This window comes from Perognathus longimembris, chromosome 14, assembly GCF_023159225.1.
Source record: "Perognathus longimembris pacificus isolate PPM17 chromosome 14, ASM2315922v1, whole genome shotgun sequence".
In the NCBI taxonomy this organism is placed as follows: domain Eukaryota; kingdom Metazoa; phylum Chordata; class Mammalia; order Rodentia; family Heteromyidae; genus Perognathus; species Perognathus longimembris.
This window is the reverse complement of record NC_063174.1, coordinates 60,927,944-60,947,158: the sequence shown is the minus strand read 5'-3', so window position 1 is coordinate 60,947,158 and position 19,215 is coordinate 60,927,944. Positions and strand designations below refer to the sequence as shown.

The window sequence follows — 19,215 nt, the reverse complement described above, 5'->3', positions numbered from 1 at the left end:
ACACCCCTTTGCCAGTTCGACACCTTTCAGTATTTGCAAATGGGCTTGCAGTTCTTGGGTAATTTTTAAAATTTCCTGTGACCTGTCTCCCTCCCAGGCTCTGCCCACTGTAGGGGAATGAATAGCTGAATGGTGTCTTCTTAGCGTAGGATTATGTCCATTTACAGCCTCAAAGACATGTCTCTGAAGGTGTAATTCATGCCGCATTAGGCCGGACCCTAAACTTGATGACTGGCATCTGGAGAAGAGGCAAGGGCTTGTTCAGAACGAGTGCCATGTGAACACAGGCAGAGAAGAGTAAGTAGCGACAAGCTAAGGGTTGCTGGCACCCAGCAGGAGCTAGGAAGAGATGAGTCTCCCTCAGAGTTTACAAAGGAAAGATGTTGCTTTCTGATTTCTGGACGCAGAAAGGTGAGAGTATACATTTCTACTATTTTCTGCCACCAACTTAGTTTGTTATAATGAATAGCTAGAATACACTACACTGATTCACAATACATGGATTTAATCTCTTGGTTTGTAAGAATTCTGCATATTAATAAACTAGCCTCTCATCTATAAATAAAAACTGTTTTTATGAGACCATGTCTCACCATGTAGCTCAGGCTGGTCTTGAACGCACAATCCTTCTGCCTTAGCCTCCCACGTGCTAGGATTACAGGTATGTACTGCCATGGAGTTTAAATGTAAATCTGATATACATACAGCACATGTGCAAGGCATAAAGTGTCACTACATGGTAAGCCACCACCATACCTGTCCTTCCTATCCTATTCTCACTCCCGTTTTACTTCAAGAAAACCATCACTAAGATAATCCTCAATTTATTATTTTATTTTTTGTTGCTGGCCTGGGAACTTTGAACTCCGGGCCTGGCACTCTACGACAGTGGAGCCACAGCTCCACTTCTTGGAGCTCCATCTTTTAGGTGGTTCACTGGGGATAAGACTCTCATGGACATCCCTGCTCGGGCCGGCTTCACACTGCAGTCTCAGATTTCAGCCTCCTAAGTAGCTAGGATTATAGGTGTGAGCCACTGGTGCCCAGCTCTCAATTTCCCCCAAAATTTCTACTTCTTTTGCTTAAAAATGTTTCATTACATATTTTTTGTAGCTGACACTATTACTTCATCCTGACTGTTTTGAATTTTATGACAGTGGAATGTAGGAATCCAGCGTGATCTGGCCAGCACCATGCCTCTTAAGCTAACCCAGGTGCTCTGTCAGCCGGCAGGTCCTAACAGGCATTGCTGTACAGTGCTTCACTGCTGGCTTTTCAGACATGCTGTAATTCAGTTTTTGTGTGCCATATCTCATCCAGTGGTGGTGAGGAGACCCACACAGAGGTCTCAAAAGTCTGATAATGTGGCACAAGCTTCCAATCTTTTGAGAGAGGGTATTAAACTCTGATCCTCCTGCCTTAGTCTCCGCAGTGCTGGGAGGGATTATGGATGTCCACCACCAGTTCCAGACATTCCATTCTTGAAAGTACTGTGTGAATGATGCGTCTTTCTCATACTATGAAGAAATTCTGCTTTTCAAATACATTTCTCATTAGAAGCCATGGTTCAAAGGCAGCCCAGGGAGAAAAGTCCGTGGGGCTCTTATCTCCAATTAACTAACAGAAAACTCCTCAAGTGGTGCTAGGGCTCCAACTGGCAGAGCACTAGCCTTGAGTGAAAAAGCTCAGGGACAGCGTCCAGGCCCTGAGCTCAAGCCCCACAACCATCACCACTAACAAAAAATTCTTAGTGACTAGAATAACAGACTTCTAACTCGTGAACTACAAAGTACACGAGGAATTCAATGGCTACATTGAGTGCTGGCCGCATTCCCACTGTCCCCTCCCTCCCTCCCTTCCGAACCCCCTAGGCACTACCTGCCAAGTCAGTCCCCTTGCTCAACATCTCAGCAGCACTTTGCCATCCTGACTCCCCGGGGCCTGAACACCTCCCTCGTAGCCACCGTTAAGCAGCCTGCTCCCAGGCTTCTGTGAACTCTAACTTCCTCTCCTCTTGCTCCAGCCCCTGGCCACAAAATTACCAGTTCAAATATGTCCATGGCAAAGACTGGTCCTCTTCCTCCCTCCACTCTGTAATCTCCCACCAAGCTCCACCACGACAGCCACTCTGGTTCATGTCCCCAGTGCTGGCATCACCCCAATTCACACCCCTCTGATCATCAGCCACTCCCTTGCCCTGCCCCACAACTGCTCTCTTCCTCCTGCATCCCCTGCACCCCTCCCTGCCAGCTGGTGCATGACCTTTACCCTCACGTCTCTCTGGAGTCTGCTCCCATCTTGGAACCCTGGGCTCCCCCGTCTCACAGCCCTCTGTGAAAATCTCCCTGAAGCTAGCCCTGATCTCTAACCCTCCCGGAAACCGGGTGGTTTTCTTCACGGCGCATACCGGCTCCTGACACTGTCCTTGTGGGTACCACACAGTGGCTACAGTCTTTGTCCTCCACCGTCCAGCTCCACCTCTCCTCTCTTTCCTCTTCCTTTATACAGAAGCGGAAACGATCCCAACACACACACAGTACAGAGCCACACCAAAATGAACGAGGTAGGCAGACAACTCCAATCCTCATCTTTCTCCAAGACAGACAGCTGCACTTCCACGCTGCAGGATAAATTAGCTTATTTTAAGAGATGGTTATGACGAACAGCTATGAAAAGATAAGCAATCTATCAAAATTTTGAGGCCATTCTCTGGGACAAGTCACTAATTCTACCTTTTTAAAAATAATCATTCTTCATTTTTTGACACCCCAAATGATATTCAATCAAGGCAATGGAAAATGTTAATTATATAAATCAAAATAGGCAAAACAAATACAGCTTTACTCTGAAATAAAGTTAGATGAAAATTGCTATTTAGTCCCATCTTTCTCTTTATTCTCACTAGAGTCATCACTTGAAAGCCGCTCGGTGGAGGAGCGAGGAAGCATCAAGCTGAGCGGAGGGGGAGGGGGCTGGGGGGGGCGCGATACCGCACCTGCAGCGTGATCATCGGGACTTGGCTCTTGCAGTGATTACACGTGGCCTCGCGGTATTTGCAGGCCTTCTCCACGTGATCACGCAGGTCTCTCCTCTGCACTTTTTCTTTGCAGGCTGCGCGCACACAGGGAAGCTCCTCAAACTGGCATTCATTTTTCAGGTGCACCTGCAGAGGAAACCAAGAGTTCTTAACTGGCATACCAAAAAAGTCTCAACTGCCAGACCCTAGCCTTTATGCAATGAGGTCCTACAGTATGTTTCCGGTTTGCCAGGAGACCAGCTCTTCACAACAGAGTGGCGGGCACAGAACACCACACATTAGTGGCCACAGAGCCATACTCTGGCCAACAAGTTGAGTCAATTCTTCCACATTAAGACAATGGTGGATCTCTACAAGAACTTTGTTTCACTCTAATTCAAACACTCTACCAGGATAAAATATGATACTAATAAATCTAGCTCCAATTTCCCTCTATTCTAACTAGGTGTCTGTGAATGATGTTATGAAAATGAAACTGCACATCTGGAGATTGGGCCAACTTCTTGTAGGGCTATGTTCAGAAAGAATACAGCAAAGACTCCTTAGGGTACCATTCTGGCTGGCCAGGTGGTTAGCTGGATGAAAGGCTCTGGTGACTGTTGGGTCTTACCAGCAGATGTCCCAGCATTAACTGCTCTGCACAGCCTCTGCTTTCGTTCCGACAATAGATCTGGAGAGCCAGAATTTCTCTCTTGCAGCAGTTATCCTTAAACACCTGTAATGGAAAGATAGTTTCTTCACTTCTGTCCTATTCACCACATGCTGCTATGTTGCATAAGGCAAAACCACTTTATAAAGATCTGAAGTCCAGAGTGGGCCTCAGAAAACATTAGAACCATCTTTATTTCTACAAGAAGAATGAAGGCATTGTTCCCACTGAGATATAATTTAAATCATACAATATTAACTACTATCTCTTATTAGATAAACTCCAAACAAATGAATTATGCCAAACTGGTGACCATGACTTTGGATTACCTAGGTTCCCAGGGCACTGTAACCTGAGGACAAGGCAGGCCTAAGCTCCCAGTGCATGCTGAGACACAGGAGTCAGAAGCCAGCAGGAGGCCATGGTGGGCGGTCCACCTCCTACCACAGGAATGGGCCACATTCTCACTGGGTGCTTACTGAATCAGACTGTGATCTGGGGATGATTTGTAAACACTGATTTTGTTTCCTTCTCCTGAGATTATGCTGCTTACAACTCATTTTTTCACCAGAGAGGAAGTTTTAAAATACATATTGCGAAGGTTAAGTTCCTAAGTAAAATGGTTCTCCTTGAAAATAAAAACTTGTCTGGGCTTTACAATTAAACCCTGCTCTTTCTGACAACATAGTGCACAGCACCTTAGTCCTTAGGCATTGCCCAATTCCACAGACAGAAATGAAATCAACAGCTGTCAGAGTTAAAAACAAAACCTGTCAGGGCATCAGTGGCTCACATCTGTAATCCTAACTATTCAGGAGGCTGAGCTCTGAGGATTACAATTAAAGGGGGCAGGAAGCCCATGAGGTTTATATCTCAAATTAACTACTCACCTCCCCCAAAGAAAGGCAAAAGCAGAGCTGTGACTCAAGTGGTAGAGGCACTAGCCTTGAGCAAATAAGCTCAGGGACAGTACCCAGGCCCCGAGTTTAAGCCCCAGGACCTGCACCAAATAAATAAATAAACCAACGAATTTGGAGCTAAGCCTAATCCTTCATAAACACAATTGTTTAAAGGCCATGAGTTAAGGTATGAAGTCAATAAAACACTATTTTTACTAGGAAAGAAATAAAGTTTCCTTTCTGTACCACCAATTCCTTAACTCATTTGAGTTTAACATTACAATAAGAAAACACTGATTGAAACGCCAGAGTAACTAAAGTATAGAACTTGGGAGCTGATGAGGCTCTCAGATTATTTACTGCAAATGTCTGTTTTCCAGAGGAGACCTGAGAGGCCACTGGGCGCACCTGAGTCTCCTGGTGGTCCAAAGGGCTCTGCTCTGCCCACGAGGCTCTACAGCGTCAGACTATCTCATTAATGGTTCTCCAATAAAACAAATCATTTTTCCTTAGTTACCAATTTGGTAGAAAAACAGGACCCGAATTATGGATAATGAAACAAGACATACTAAAACCTTAGGTTGAGGCTTCAACTTTCCCTCACCCAGTTCGCCTGGTCAGATACATGTGAACAAATTAACATGTTAATCATGTTAAAATAAGTAGTGGAGTTGAACCATTTTTTTCTTGTAGTAATTAACTAGAGTCTCAAGCAGCAAATACATACTAGGAAGAGCACATAGAGAGTTGGACAATTTCCATCTCTACAACTTCGAGAGCACATTCTATCAGATGCCCCTATTCCTGGCAGTTCAGGGGCCCCTACAGCCAGCAGCCTTATATGGGTGCCCTTACCTGAGCAGTCTTAGCCAACAAACCCAACATCAGCAAGAGCTCTGGACATTACCCAGTGCAAGTGTCTTACCAGGGAAAATAATGACCTTCATTAAAAAAAGCTGTTAGGTTCATTAATCAAAATATTGGAAACACACACATTTTTATTGCTACTTAAGTTCTTTAAGAATGAAGCCGGGCACCAGTGGCTCATACCTGTAATCTTAGCTACTTCAGGAGGCTGAGATATGAGGATTGTGGTTTGAAACCAGCCCAGACAGGAGCGTCCCTGAGACGCTTATCTCCAATAAACTACTCAAAAAAGCCGGAAGCGGTGCTGTGGCTCAACTGCCAGAGTGCTGTCTTGAGCAAAAGAAGCTTAAGAAACAGCACCCAGCCCAGATCCAGAGTCCAAGCCCTAGGACCGGCAAAAAAAAAAAAAGAGTAAGTTATTTCAGAGGACAAGCGTGCCTGGCAGGGATGAGCAGAGGGCGAATGACCACTAGTAGAGAGACAGTCTTGGGAAAGCTGGAAGACCAGTCAGGTGACCATCTGCCTGAGTATACAAAAACACCTGTGGGCTCCAGCTAGCTAAACATGGATGTCACTGATGTCTAATAATTTCAAGACACTGTCATCCTAGCTACTCAAGAGCCTGAGATCTGAGGATCATGGTTCAAAGCCGGCCTGGACAGGAAAAGTCCATGAAACTCTTATCTCCAATTAACCATCAGGAAACCTGAAGTGGTACTGTGGCTCACAGTGGTAGAGTGCTAGCCTTGTGTGAAAGAGCTCAGGGACACCACCCAGGCTGAGTTCAAGGCTCACTACTGGAAAAAAAAAAAAAAAAAGATACTGGGGCAATGTAGAGAAAATTTCAAAGGACCCCTTTAGGCTAGTAAGGTTGAGCAAAAGATCTTGTGAAAGAGCTGAGTATAAGCTGCCTGGAATAGAGACCTCCATCAGTAGTGGTCGGACTGTGACCCTGCCAATGACAAGCACTGCAGCACCTGACCCAACCAAACCCCTCATTCCTTCCACATCCTAGAGAGCCTTAGCAAGTGATAACGGTACTGCTATGGGCTCTGAGGCCAAAGCGCCTTGTAGGAGTCACACAGTGTAGACAGAAACTCTCCCTACCTCCAAAGTCTGTCCTCATACACGTCTGGGCCAAACCATCAAAACCAAGATAAAACAAGTTCCATAGCACTGAATGCAAGCTATGTGAGATGTTTAAAATGCTTGACAAAACAATGTATCAGCAAGCTAAGGATACCTTGTCTTTCATGATGCTTTCTTGACACGCAGTACATTTTGGACTAGAGCTGCTGAAGGAAACAAGGAACCAGGTTAGAGCAGCAATTCCACTCCCACGCCCCCCCACAGTCACCCCCTTTGTGGCCAGGCCTGCTGTAGCTCATGGCAGCACACAGAATCTAGTTTAAATAAGAAGTCACAGGAGAAAAGGTCTGAACTAGTTTTAAAAGGCAGTTTTCCCAAAGGCATCTATATAGTACAGTAGCCTAGTCCAGTCCTACTTGGAAAACGCGGTCTATGCACATGGAAGTGATGTGTTCTACCAGATGCCACGCTGGAGGACCGGGAGCTCAGGGGGCCTCTGCCACGTGTGCTCCCCAGCAAGCCACCTTCACGGTGTATTAGTCTACTGCCAACTGCCTACTCCCCGCCAGCCTCCCTTCCCTGGGCCACCTGCAGGCCTCTCTTGGGCCTAAGACACGGATGACTAGGGAGAAATCAGGAGCGGAGTCGACTGTGCCAGCACTAAGCCTGCTTCACATGGTCTCTTCCTCAAGTGCACACAGCCAAGTCAGATGTTTGGCTAAGAGCTAAGATCACAGCAGGAAGACCGAGGTGGAGGTGAATGATGGAGGAGGAGCCAGACTGCCATGATCAGCCTAGGGCTTGAGGCAGCCCAAGGGGGCGCGGCCGGCGGGGGAGGAGCTGGAGGGCCTCCCTGGCCATGAAAAGTGCCCCCAGCGTGACGCCCGCCCAACAAGTATGCAGGACCTGGGCAATGAGGAAGCTGCTTCCTTAGCCTGTGCTAGTTCCGTCAGCACAGTTCAAGTGGCCTCTGTGATCATGGCAGCATCAGTGCTCGGCTGGTGAGGGATGCCTGCTCTACGTGCAGCTGCTCCGTGAGCACGCAGTCTGAATTCTGCGTAGGTGAGAGACCTGCCACACCTGCGAGCTGACCATGAGCATGGCCCAGCAGAGCGCTTAGATTTTAATGGCTTACTGTCACCTCCCAACGGTACTGTGGGCTACTCGAGCCGTCGACAGTAACGCGTGGAGACCACCGCGGCTTCACGGTCAGCATGGCAGCACCACTGGGAGAGACGTTCTGGGAGCAGCTTGAGGAAGCAAGTCGTGGTGTGGGGAGGCAGGGCCCACCGAGTCTCAGGAAAGGCGCTGCACATCCCACTGAGCCTCCCAGGGTTACTGATTTCTTTTTTGTGCTAGTCCTGGGGCTTGAACTCAGGGCCTAGGTGCTATCCCTGAGCATTTGTGCTCAAGGCTAGCACTCTATCACTTGAGTCACAGTTTCACTTGTGGCTTTTCTGGTAATCAACTGTAGATGAGAGTCTCACAGACTTTCCTGCCCAGGCTGCCTCTGAACCACAATCCTCAGATCTCAGCCTCCTGAGAAGGGATTATAGGTATGAGCCACCAGCACCAGGCTTAGGGTTTACTTCTGCGAGGAATAAGCAAGCAGTGGGAGGAGGGCAGGCCAGGGAGCTGGTCCAGCAGCAAGGGCCTGCGGGCACCCACCTGAGCAAGGCGGCCATGCAGCTCTCACAGAAGCGGTGTCCACACTCGGTCTGCCTGGGGTTGCACAGTACCAGGCGGCACTTCTCACACTTGTACTTGTCCTCCACTGGCTTCACGAACTTCTCCTTGTAGCCTCCCTGGTCGGGGACGAACACAGACCCGGGGCCACGGTCAGACTGCAGCTTTAGTGGTGGGTTGGGTTGCAGGGCGCCAGCAGAGTCCATTTTTTTACTTGATTCCATTTTGTGGAAAATTCTGCCAGGAGAAAAATAGCAATAAATAGAGTGCCAAGCTAGGCACTGGTACTGTACACCTACACCTATAATCCTAGCTACTCAGGAGACTGAGATCTGAGGATTGCAGTTCAAAGCCAGCCAGGGAAGGAAAGGCTATGAAACTCTTATTTCCAACTAACCAGAAAAAAAAGTCAGAAGCGGGGCTGTGGCTCAAGTGGCAGAGTGCTAGCCTTGAGCAAAAAAAGCTCAGGGATCAAGCCCTAGGATCAGCACACAGGCAAAAAAAGGACAGACAGACAGACAGACAGAGTAAATGGAGTACCATCCTGTTATCCCATGCAAAAAAAAAAAAATAGCATAGTTTGCTCAGGCAAAAGTGCCTAAACAGCAGGCTTTCGGCTTTAACATAAAGATAAGACCCTCTTTCCCACCCTTGTGATGGAAGTAGACATGACTACGCAGCTACCTTACTTCTACTGTTAACGCGACTATTCAAAATACTTTCTAAAATGTACACACTTAATTAACTGTTTTCAAGGTTCTTTAAGATACACATACTAGCTGGGTGCTGGTGCTCATGTTTGTAATCCTAACTACTCAGGAGGCTGCAATTTAAGGATCGCAGTTCAAAATAAGCTTGGGCAGGAAAATCTGGGAGGCTTTTATCTCAAAGCTACCAAAAAGGCAAAAGTAGAGCAATGGCTAAAGTGGCAGAGTGCTAGCCTTGAGTAAAGGAAGCTCAGGGATAGCGCCCACGCCCTGAGTTCAGGCCCCATAATTGACACACACACACACAGACACACAGACACACACACACGATACACATAACACTTTGCTCTGTGGTAACTTCAAATATTACATGTCATTCACAGGATCTCAGCCAGAGCAATCGCCAGTCTCCATCAGTTTGACTTCTGAGTGAGCTTCCTGCCCGCTCAGGTGGCCCTACAGCACAGAGAAGAGTGGGCCAGGCCCACGATGTGCCTCCGGTTTCCACCACTTGCAGCTGACATGCTTCCAGACCACAGCACCACCTCCCTGTGGGCGTGGTAAAGCCTCAGGAGAACGTGCCCACAGGACCCACAGTGCCTGTCTCTGCCCCCACACCCATAAACCAAGCCCTGAATCCTCCCCTCCCCCGCCCCCGACTCAACTGCACACAGAACCATGGCCTGCAGGATGCTGTCACACCAAGCCCTGAGAAGCACAGGGTGGAGGCAGGCACTGAGGGGCCCAGGGACAGGGCCAGCACGTGTGCAGCTCGCATCCTGTACCTGAGGACCCGGCTTTGTAAGGATGGCTTCTGCCCACCTCTGAGGCTCACTGATGGACAAACAGACACTCGCAATGTGAGTCGCAAGGGCCCCGGCCCAGGGCGGTTATCAGCTGAGCCATGCAGTCACGAGCTGGGTTTGATCCCCAGTACCAAAAAAAGGACCAAAAAAAATACACTTAATAGGCTGGGAATATGGCCTAGTGGTAAAGTGCTCACCTCGTATACATGAAGCCCTGGGTTCGATTCCTCAGCACCACATATACAGAAAAAGCCGAAGTGGCGCTGTGGCTCAAGTGGTAGAGTGCTAGCCTTGAGCAAAAGGAACAGGGACAGTGCCCAGGTCCTGAGTTCAAGCCCCAGCACTGGCAAAAAAAAAACAAAACACCAACAAAACAAAATATACTTAATTAAAAAAAAATTAAGATAGAAAGCAGTAACAAGTTTCCTGAATATTAGATTTAATTAAAATTATACCTCCATTGATAAATATGCAATAATAATGGACTCATCATTCTTAGTATTTGCCAACGTATCTAAATTGTGTATTAAATGATTTCAGATAATGGTATAATGGCTGGTTTCTCTTTAGCTTCTGGATATTATTCAGTAAGTATGTACTTTTATTTTTTTAATTTATGTTTTTCGGTCAGTCCTGGGGCTTGAACTCAGGACTTGGGCACTGTCCCTGTTCCTTTTGGCTCAATGCTAGCACTCTGCCACTTGAGCCACAGCATCACTTCTGGCCATTTTCTATATATGTGGTGCTGAGGAATTGAACCCAGAGCTTCATGCGTGCAAGGCAAACACTCTACCGCTAAGCCTCATTCCCAGCCCTGAGTATGTACTTTTATAATAAGGAATTTTGAATGCCAGGCAGAGTCAAGATCAATTCATACATGGTCAAATTTTCAGCCAGGCTCTTGTGCCCCCTTTGAGAAGGCCTCTCAACTGAGTACCCAGGACCTGCCCATCTCTGGGCCCAGCCACCTCTGCTCTGACGCCTGCTTCAGTAAAGTCTGGTGACCAAATGTGGACCAGACATGGTGGCCTCATGCATCTGCTGCTCCAGATGCCTGCAGTGGCCTCCGCACTGAGATGTGCTTCCCTTCTGTCTCCCTCTGTCCTTTCTCACACCATGCCATCCGTTCATTAAAGGGACTAAACCAACTCCCTTGCCAGGCACTGTTAGTTCATACCTGTAATCCTAGCCCATCAGGGAAGCTAAGATCTGAGAAGAGCAGTTTGAAGCCAGCTCAAGCAAAAGTCTATAAAATTCTAATCTCCAATAACCCACCAAAAAAACCTGGAAGTAAATATGCCAGCCCTGAGCAAAAAAGCTAAGGGGCAGTGCCACAGCCCTGAGTTCAAGCCCCAGTACTGCTCCAGCTCCCTCAAATATACACTGTACTCTTGTCCAATCTATGTTTTTGTTTGTTGGCTGTTTTTGTTTTTTTTTCTCCAGTACTGGGGCTTGAACTCAGGGACTGAGCACCATCCCTGGCTTCTTTTTGCTCAAGGCTAGGTCTCTACCACTTCTGGCTTTTTCTGTGTATGTGGTGCTGAGGAATTGAACCCAGGGTTCCGTGCATGCTAGGCAAGCACTCTATAGCTAAGCCCCATTCCCAGCCCCCAATCTATACTTGTTATTTAAAAATATGTATTCTAGGGGTGTGGCTCAAGTGGTAGAATGCTAGAAAAGCAAGGGCAAGGCCCTGAGTTGAGAACCTTAGTACTGCTAAAAATAGGGGGCGGGGCTTTCCACTTGGTGTACCTCAGACCCCCAGGTCTCAACCTTCTTCCTATAGTATGAAACATGAAGCCAACAGCCAGTGCTCCAGTCTTTCACCCACCCCGATGCCCAGGGGAAGGCCCAGGTACTGGAGGTGGACTGGGCACAGCTCTGGCTTCTTCTGCCCTGAGTCTGGTTCTGCAGTCAAAAGAATTGTTTGCCTCATGGCTAGGGGCATCTAAAAATGACCTCCAGTAGCAGAACACCTGACAGATTAAGAACTGATATTCTGACCACACTTGGATTAACTTTAATGTACAGAATGTTCTTGTGGCAATGTCATGGAAACGTGTGGAATCTGTTGGTTTGTAAAAATAAAAACTTTCAAGATAACCTCAACAGGTCAGTTACTGCTTGCAACCCTGCCCTTTGGAACCTGGTTCATAAAGATGGCAGCCAAATGCTGTTAGAAGGATCAGCCCGGAGCCCTCTGACTGCCACCACCTTCTCTGTGTCCCCCGCACAGGCTCTAGCCGCCCCTGTGAGCCTCAACTCTGTGGTGCCTCCCCTCCTCCAAGGAGCCGGCTGGCTCCATCCTGCTCTGCGCCTGCTCCAGGCACTTCTGGCCTTGAGGAGGGCAAACGTAGGTGTCTCTCCATTTTGCAGAACATACCTAAGTTTTTGTTTGTTTTTTGAACTCAGGGCCTGGGCACTGTTCCTGAGCCTCACTCTATCAACGGAGCCACAGAGCCAACTCCAGCTTTTTCCATGTATGTGGTACTAAGGAATCAACCCTGGGCATGCTAGCACGCACTCTACCACTAGGCCACATTCCTAGCCCTCACATGAGCCTTTGAGGACTCAGATTCTGATCTGCTTTGCTGACTTTTCAAGCCCAGGTATATAGAATAGAACCTGACAAGAAGTTAGTGCTTAATACCTATTTGCTGAGTTAATAAACAGATAGAAAGGTAAGATAGCAGGGAGTCAGCCCAAATTCTTTCTTTGATAAACCTACTCCTTCCTGGAACAGAAAACTAACTTTTGGCGCTGATCTTTCAGCTTTATGCCCTGAAAAGTCCTGCCAGGATTAGAAGCTACTTACTACAACCATTTGCTATTTTACTCTATAGTGCCTGGGAAGCTTTGTGATCAGTAAAGAGTTAGTGATGAGAAACACTGGCTCCTGGAAGATGAATTCACATTTACTTTTTATTGTTATTATAAAGGTGGTATACAGAGGGTTACAGTTACCTAAGTTGGGTAATGCGTTCATGTCCTTCGGGGCAATGTCATCCCTTCCCTCGCTCTCTCCTGCCACACCCAGTTATGTAGTTCATTGTCAACATGATGCCTACTGAGTACCACTGCTGCATTGTTTACTATTTGTCCCTCCACCCGGTGCCCCCTCTGAGTTGACACTTCTAGTCTGAAAGGGACAATTTAAGGGCTGGGCTAATGGTAGGTGTTGTGACAGGTGTTCCTTTTGTAGCAGCATGTCATACTCTACTTAAGCAAGTAAAGATGACAATCTAATGTCTTTGTTTCCATAGACTACTGAGGAAAATGGAACAGATGCAAATGGTATTCCAAGGGCATCCATGAGCAGCCTCAGAGTGGCCCCCATCCCCATGGCACAGGAAAGCCCGAAGCCGAGGCACGTGGCGCGACTCGCCCGGAGTGCAGGGCTCCCACAAAGACGCCTCTGTTGGTGGGCCTTGAGGGGCCGCTGACAGCCCTAACCTGGCACCCTGACACGGGCCATTCCCAAGCTCAGCTGCTGTCAGGGGAAAGTCTTCAGGAAGGAGGGAAGCGGACTGCGGGCATAGGAAAACATCAGCTCTCCTCTGCTGAGCATGGACACGGTCTGAGGAGACAGCACTTGAAAGCCATCTCCACACATTCCTAGGCAGGCAGAGACAGACACGCACGGCAAAGGGGTGCCTGGCAGGCTCGGGGCTGAAGGGAACAGCGAGGGCAACAGCTAAGAGGTGTGGGGTTTCTTACTGAGAAGGAAAGAATGTTCTGGAATCACTCAGGGGTGACAGCTGTACTACTTGGTAAATAGACTAAAAACCACCAACTTGTATACTCTAAACGAATGGATTTTAAGACATGTTAATTATGTCTCAATTTAAAATTTAAACGAAGATTCTTTTTTTTTATGCCAATCCCTAGGGTTTGAACTTGGGGCCTTGATGCTGTCCCTGAGCTTCTTTTGCTCAAGGCTGGCGCCCTACCACTTGAGAGACATAACTCCACTGCTGGTTTTTGTTTTGTTTGTCTCTGTAGTTTATTAGAGATAAGAGTCTCTGGGACTTTCCTGCCTGGGCTGGCTTTGAATTGCGATCCTCAGATCTCAGCCTCCAGAGTTGCTAGAATATTACAGGTGTGAGCCACCAGTGCCCAGCTAAACAAAGGCTTCCCCTGCGTTCCCCCTCCAGTCCTGGGGCTTGAACTTAGGGCTTGGGCACTGTCCCTAACCTAAGCCTCTTTGTCTTTAAGGCTAGTGCTCTACCACTTAAGCCACAATGCTCCTTCCAGCTTTTTCTGAGTAGTTTTTGTTGGAGATAAGAGTCTCACAGACTTTTCTGCCCCAGCTGGCTTTGAACCACAATCCTCAGAGCTCAGCCTCCTGAGTTGCTAGGATTACAGGTAGCAACAAAGATTCTTTCTTCCTTTTTTGGGGGGCAGTCCTGGGGCTTCAACTCAGGGCCTGGACAGTGTCCCTGGCTTCTTTTTGCACAAGGTTAGCACTCTACCACTTGAGCCACAGCGCCACTTCTGGCTTTTTCTGTGTGTGATACTTCTTTCTTTGTGTCCGCATCCCAGTATGCTGCTCCGGTTACAGTTCACAACAGAAGTCCAGAACAGTTGCCTATGTGTATGATCACAATTGATTTTTGATGAGCGTTCCCAGAACAGTCAAGGGGAAGGAAGAAGGATGCGCACGCCATGTGAGACCCCTGCGGTTACAGGAGGGCAGGCTCGGCTCCTGGGCTTTCTCCTCGGTTGCTAAAGGCTGCCCTGCTTGTTGCTCCTCAGCTAGTGTTTCCACCTTACCTCTACAAGCTCTGCTGCAGAAAATACCATTTGGAGGAGGGCAAGAAGTAGGCTCCAAGACCTCTCTGATGAGATCTTTCTTTACATTTCAAAAACTAAATTTGGCACTATGTGATGCAAGCAATTAAGTGCAATGCTCGGGGAGCATACGAAACAGGAGCTTCTGGCCACCGCTGTGTGTGATCCTGCCTCAGCCCACTCCTGTCTGCTCAAAGGTAAACACCACCTGAGCGCTCTCTCTTTATAAATTCTACTAGCATATTTCTTCTTAGGCAATATAATTTTTTTGCCTATTTTGAATTTCAAAAATATCTTACCACATGTGGTGTTCTGCCACAGCAATATAAACTTATGTCCGTTTATGTTTGCGGCTACATTGACGGTACGCTTCTCAGGATGTCCCCAGTTTTTGAACAGTTTATTCTGCACATCCTGCCACATTTCTTGGGCTACTTGGACAATTTTTGTAAGACAAACGCCCTTAGGTCAAGATAACTACATTCATGTGGATAAAATCAAGCCAATAGTCTAGTAGCATCAGCTAAGACTAAAAATGATTTTTTTACGGGTATTTTTTTCTTCTTTCTTTTTTTGTTAGTTGTGGGGCTTGAACTCTGAGCCTAGGTGTTGTTCTCGGCTCTTCAGCTCAAAGCTAGCGCTCTACCACTTGAGCCACAGCACCACTTCTGGTTTTCTGGTGGTTAACTGCAGGTAAGTGGCTCAGGGACTTTCTTGCTCTGGCTGGCTTTGTATTTTCTTAAAAGGCATAGATGAACCTTGAAAATATTAGGGTAAGAAAAATATACCAGATACAAAAGGTCATGTCATTTGAAGCCCGATGCCAGTGGCTCACAACTGTAATCCTAGTACTTAGGAGGTTGAGGCAGGAGAATCTTGAGTTCAAGTCCAGCCTGATGATAGTCAGAGTGAGACCCTGTCACAAAACAAAATAAAACAGAACAAAAAGGCAAGTGGGCTATGATTCCATTCATAAAAAAGGTACAGAATAAGTAATCCACAGAGACAAAAGCTGATTGGTGGTTGTAAGTGGTTGAGGGGAGGGATAGTGGAGGCTTTTTAAAGGGTAAAGGCTTTCCTTTTGGGGTTATGAAAATGTTTTTGAATGGGAAAGAGGTTGTGGTTGCACCACACTGTGATTATACTATATGCCACTGATGCTTTACAACAGTGCAAGTTAAGCTGAGTGCTGGTGGCTCACAACTGTGATCCTACCTACTTGGGACCTTGAGATTGGGAGGATGATGGTAGTTCCTTGAGACTCCCTCTCAACCAATGGCTGGGCATGGTAGTACATGTCTGACATTCTAGCTACATAGGAAGCTGAGACTGGGAGGACCACAGTTTCAAGCCAACCTTATTAAAAAATGAGATCCTGGGTTGGGAATGTGGCTTAGTGGTAGAGGGCTTGGCCTAGCATGCATGAGCCCTGGGTTTGATTTTCAGCACCACATATACAGCCTAGGACTGGGGGAAAAAAAAAAAAAAGCTTCATCTTTAGAACCTCTACCAACTGTCTACCAACTGAAAATTATGGAAGTCTCTGGTTAGATTTCTTTATATGAACGTAAATATGCTTCACTTACTTATAAATAGGTATAGAGTCTAATGGACTTTTCTCACAGGGCTGGCTGCAAACTGTGATCCTCAGATCTCAGCCTCCTGAATACCTAGGGTTACAGGCGTGAGCCACCAGTGTCTGCCACATCCTGAATTCTTTTGTTGTTGTTGGTTGTGGGGCTTGAACTCAGGGCCTGGGTGCTGTCCCTAGGCTCCTTCACTTGAGCCACATCACCACTTCGTTTTCTGGAGGTTAATTGGAGATGAGTCTCACAGACTTTCTTGCAAGGGCTGGCTTTGAACCACGATCCTCCCATCTCTGCCTCCTGAGTAGCTAGGATGACAGGCGTGATGGCCCTAGGACCCGGCTTGGCATTCTTAATTCTGGAACTAATTCTGGAGTTTCCCTCAAGCAAAATTGTTTCTCCATCTGTTTACTGTTCGTTACATATTTGGGTATGAATTTATTACATTTTAAGGTTTTACTCAATGAAAGACATCTCCAATTCTCTGGGGAGATATCAAAATTTAGTTTCCAGTTAGCTGCTCTAGAAGCCTTGGCTATCCACACAAAGCACCCAGCTCTGTAATGGCATAGCTATGTTCCCTATTTCTGTGATTTAAGTTGGGCTACACTTTAATTCCAGAGCTTAGAAAATGGAAACCAAAGTATATATGCTGACAAAAGGATGTTCTTAGAACTGGAAAGCCCGGGGAAAACCAAAAAAGGGAAACACAGATAAAGAAAATGGCTCCCACCAGCAGGAAAAGACAAAACAGTACACATAAAGTAAACAAGCTCAACATCAAGCCCAGAGGGGAAATGTGAAGTGTCATGCAAATGCTGTCAATACTAAAGAGGCAGGAGAAGTTAGTTCAGAAACACACAGGCATGCCTGATGGTAAAGATGTCTTCTGGAACCCATCTTTATGCAAACATTTCAACACACTGACTCCTTTCATGATTCCTAAGCCAAATGTTCCACTGTGGGATGGGCCTGGCCAAGTGGGGGGAGGGGGAAAGAGGGCGAGAGGAAACTAGACAACTCCAAACAAACAGGCAGCACATAGCCACTTAGTAAAAGCCCTGTTAACAGGGAGGGAGGGAGGGAAACAAAGATCAAAACCACCCAGGCCAACAACTGGAAAAGAGCTTGATCTACCACAGGATAAAGCATGGTCTTACAAACTCTAAGAAAACAAGAACCCTGAGGCCCTGCATTGTCAAGGAAACTGTGCTCATGGATTTTAAGTTCTGAGCCCTTGTTTGGCCCTTGCTGTGTGCAGATCTGTGCCTCTCCTGGCCATAGCGAGAGTCTTGCCATCTACTCAGGAGCAAGGGTGTGCAGCTCTGACAACAGGTCCACCCAACAGGTCCCGACAACAGGAAACCAGAGTCGCTTAGAGAAACAGGCAATTTCGGTCTTGGGCAGAAAAGGTAGGAAAGGAGTGTGGAACATCAAGCTGACAGGCATGTCCAGGAACCAGGCAGCTCAAGGAGATGGCTGGCTTGAGGCACCACAAGGTGAACACTAAGATTAACTGGGATGAAGTGTAACATACTTCAATTCACAAGTCTTTAACGCTACTTAGCACAATCACTGGTCACTTTTGTAGTCATACGGAACCATCTTACTGATAATTGATACAAATGAAGAATCGGGTATTTATGTATCCTGTGTTTTCTGTTTGAATTGTTCCTTAGGGTAAGTAAATATCCAGTGAAGGAAATACTGGGGGGTAATAACTTAAGTATTTCAGTTGGTCAGGAAAAATACAAACATCCTTTTGCACCCTCTAATGACCATGAGTCCAGACACTGAGCAGTAGGAAGCAGACTCAGAGTCCCCGAGGAAGGTGCGTGGCAGTGCTCTAAACGCCTGTCCTGAGGGCTGAGCCGGCCTGTGGATCCACCACCTGCCACAGGAAACACAGAGGAAGAGCCACGCGTGCTCAATGCAAACCACCAAAGGAGGACTGGGAAATCTCTAACTAAAGGATAATCAGTCTCAACATTCCAAGAAACAAACTCAAAGAAAACAAGGGTAGGAAGAAGGACTGTAATGATGAAGAGACTCGAGGGAATCAGCACCCAACTGTTTAGACCTTGCCTCTAAACAACAGTAACAAAAATGGGACTGTGCTTGGGAAAACTGAGTGCTACTATGATTATAAATAAAAAACTTATTTAATTTTTCAGCTTATCAAAAATAGCTCAAGGGGGCTGGGAATATGGCCTAGTGGTAGAGTGCTTGCCTCGTATATATGAAGCCCTGGGTTCAATTCCTCAGCACCACATATATGGAAAAAGCTGGAAGTGGTGCTGTGGCTCAAGTGGCAGTGTGCTAGCCTTGAGCAAAAAGAAGCCAGGGACAGTGCTCAGGCTCGGAGTTCAGTCCCCAGGACTGGAAAAACAATATAAATAAAATAGCTCAAGGGCTGGGAATGTGGCCTAGCGGTAGAGTGCTTGCATACTGTGCATGAAGCTCTGGGTTTGATTCTCAGCACCACATATACATATATATAACTGGAAATGGCACTGTGGCTCAAGTGGTAGAGTGTTAGCCTTGAGCACAAAGAAGCCAGGGTCAGTTGAAGGGTGAGTTGAAGCCCCAGGACTAGCAAGAAAATAAAATAAAAAGGCTGGGTGCTATTGGCTCACACCTGTCATCCTAGCTACTCAGGAGGCTGAGATCTGAGGATTGTGGTTCAAAGCCAGTCCTAGCAGGAAAATCTTTTTTTTTTTCTTTTGTTGGTTGTGGTTGCCAGGACTGGCAAAAAAAAAAAAGCATCCTTCTTTAGAATGGTAAACAGGCATTCCCAGATTTGGCCTCTAAGTACAGGCCATTATTCTAATTTCCAAACTCATTAAATCACCCCCCCCTACCATAGGGGTCCTGTCTGCTACTCTTACAACTTAATGGGGGTTAAAATAGTTAAAAAGTAACAGCAGACACAAACCAAAACACAGTGCCACATCTGCAGTAGAGTCTCAAAACATCTGCTGAAGAAGGAAACTGATCTAGCTAAAAAATGAGTGCATGCTCAAAAAAATGAAAGGATGCTTTGGAATTATTTTTATGCAAAGCAAAAAAAATGAGCTGAAGAAATTAAACTTATGTAG

General features: G+C 46.8%; 1 protein-coding gene across 3 annotated transcripts in view; it reads right to left on the bottom strand.

Annotated features, from left to right (window-relative positions):
• The window catches only part of Traf3 (TNF receptor associated factor 3), an 86,147-nt gene that overhangs the window by 19,626 nt on the left and 47,306 nt on the right, over positions 1-19,215 (bottom strand). For all 3 annotated transcript variants that reach the window (XM_048362417.1, XM_048362419.1, XM_048362418.1), the window contains 4 exons: positions 8,210-8,464; positions 6,696-6,747; positions 3,648-3,752; positions 2,996-3,163 (listed from right to left, as the gene is read on the bottom strand). In XM_048362417.1, coding sequence (XP_048218374.1) covers positions 2,996-3,163; positions 3,648-3,752; positions 6,696-6,747; positions 8,210-8,451 — 567 coding nt within the window. In that variant the 5' untranslated portion in view covers positions 8,452-8,464. The remainder of the gene's footprint in view (positions 1-2,995; positions 3,164-3,647; positions 3,753-6,695; positions 6,748-8,209; positions 8,465-19,215) is intronic.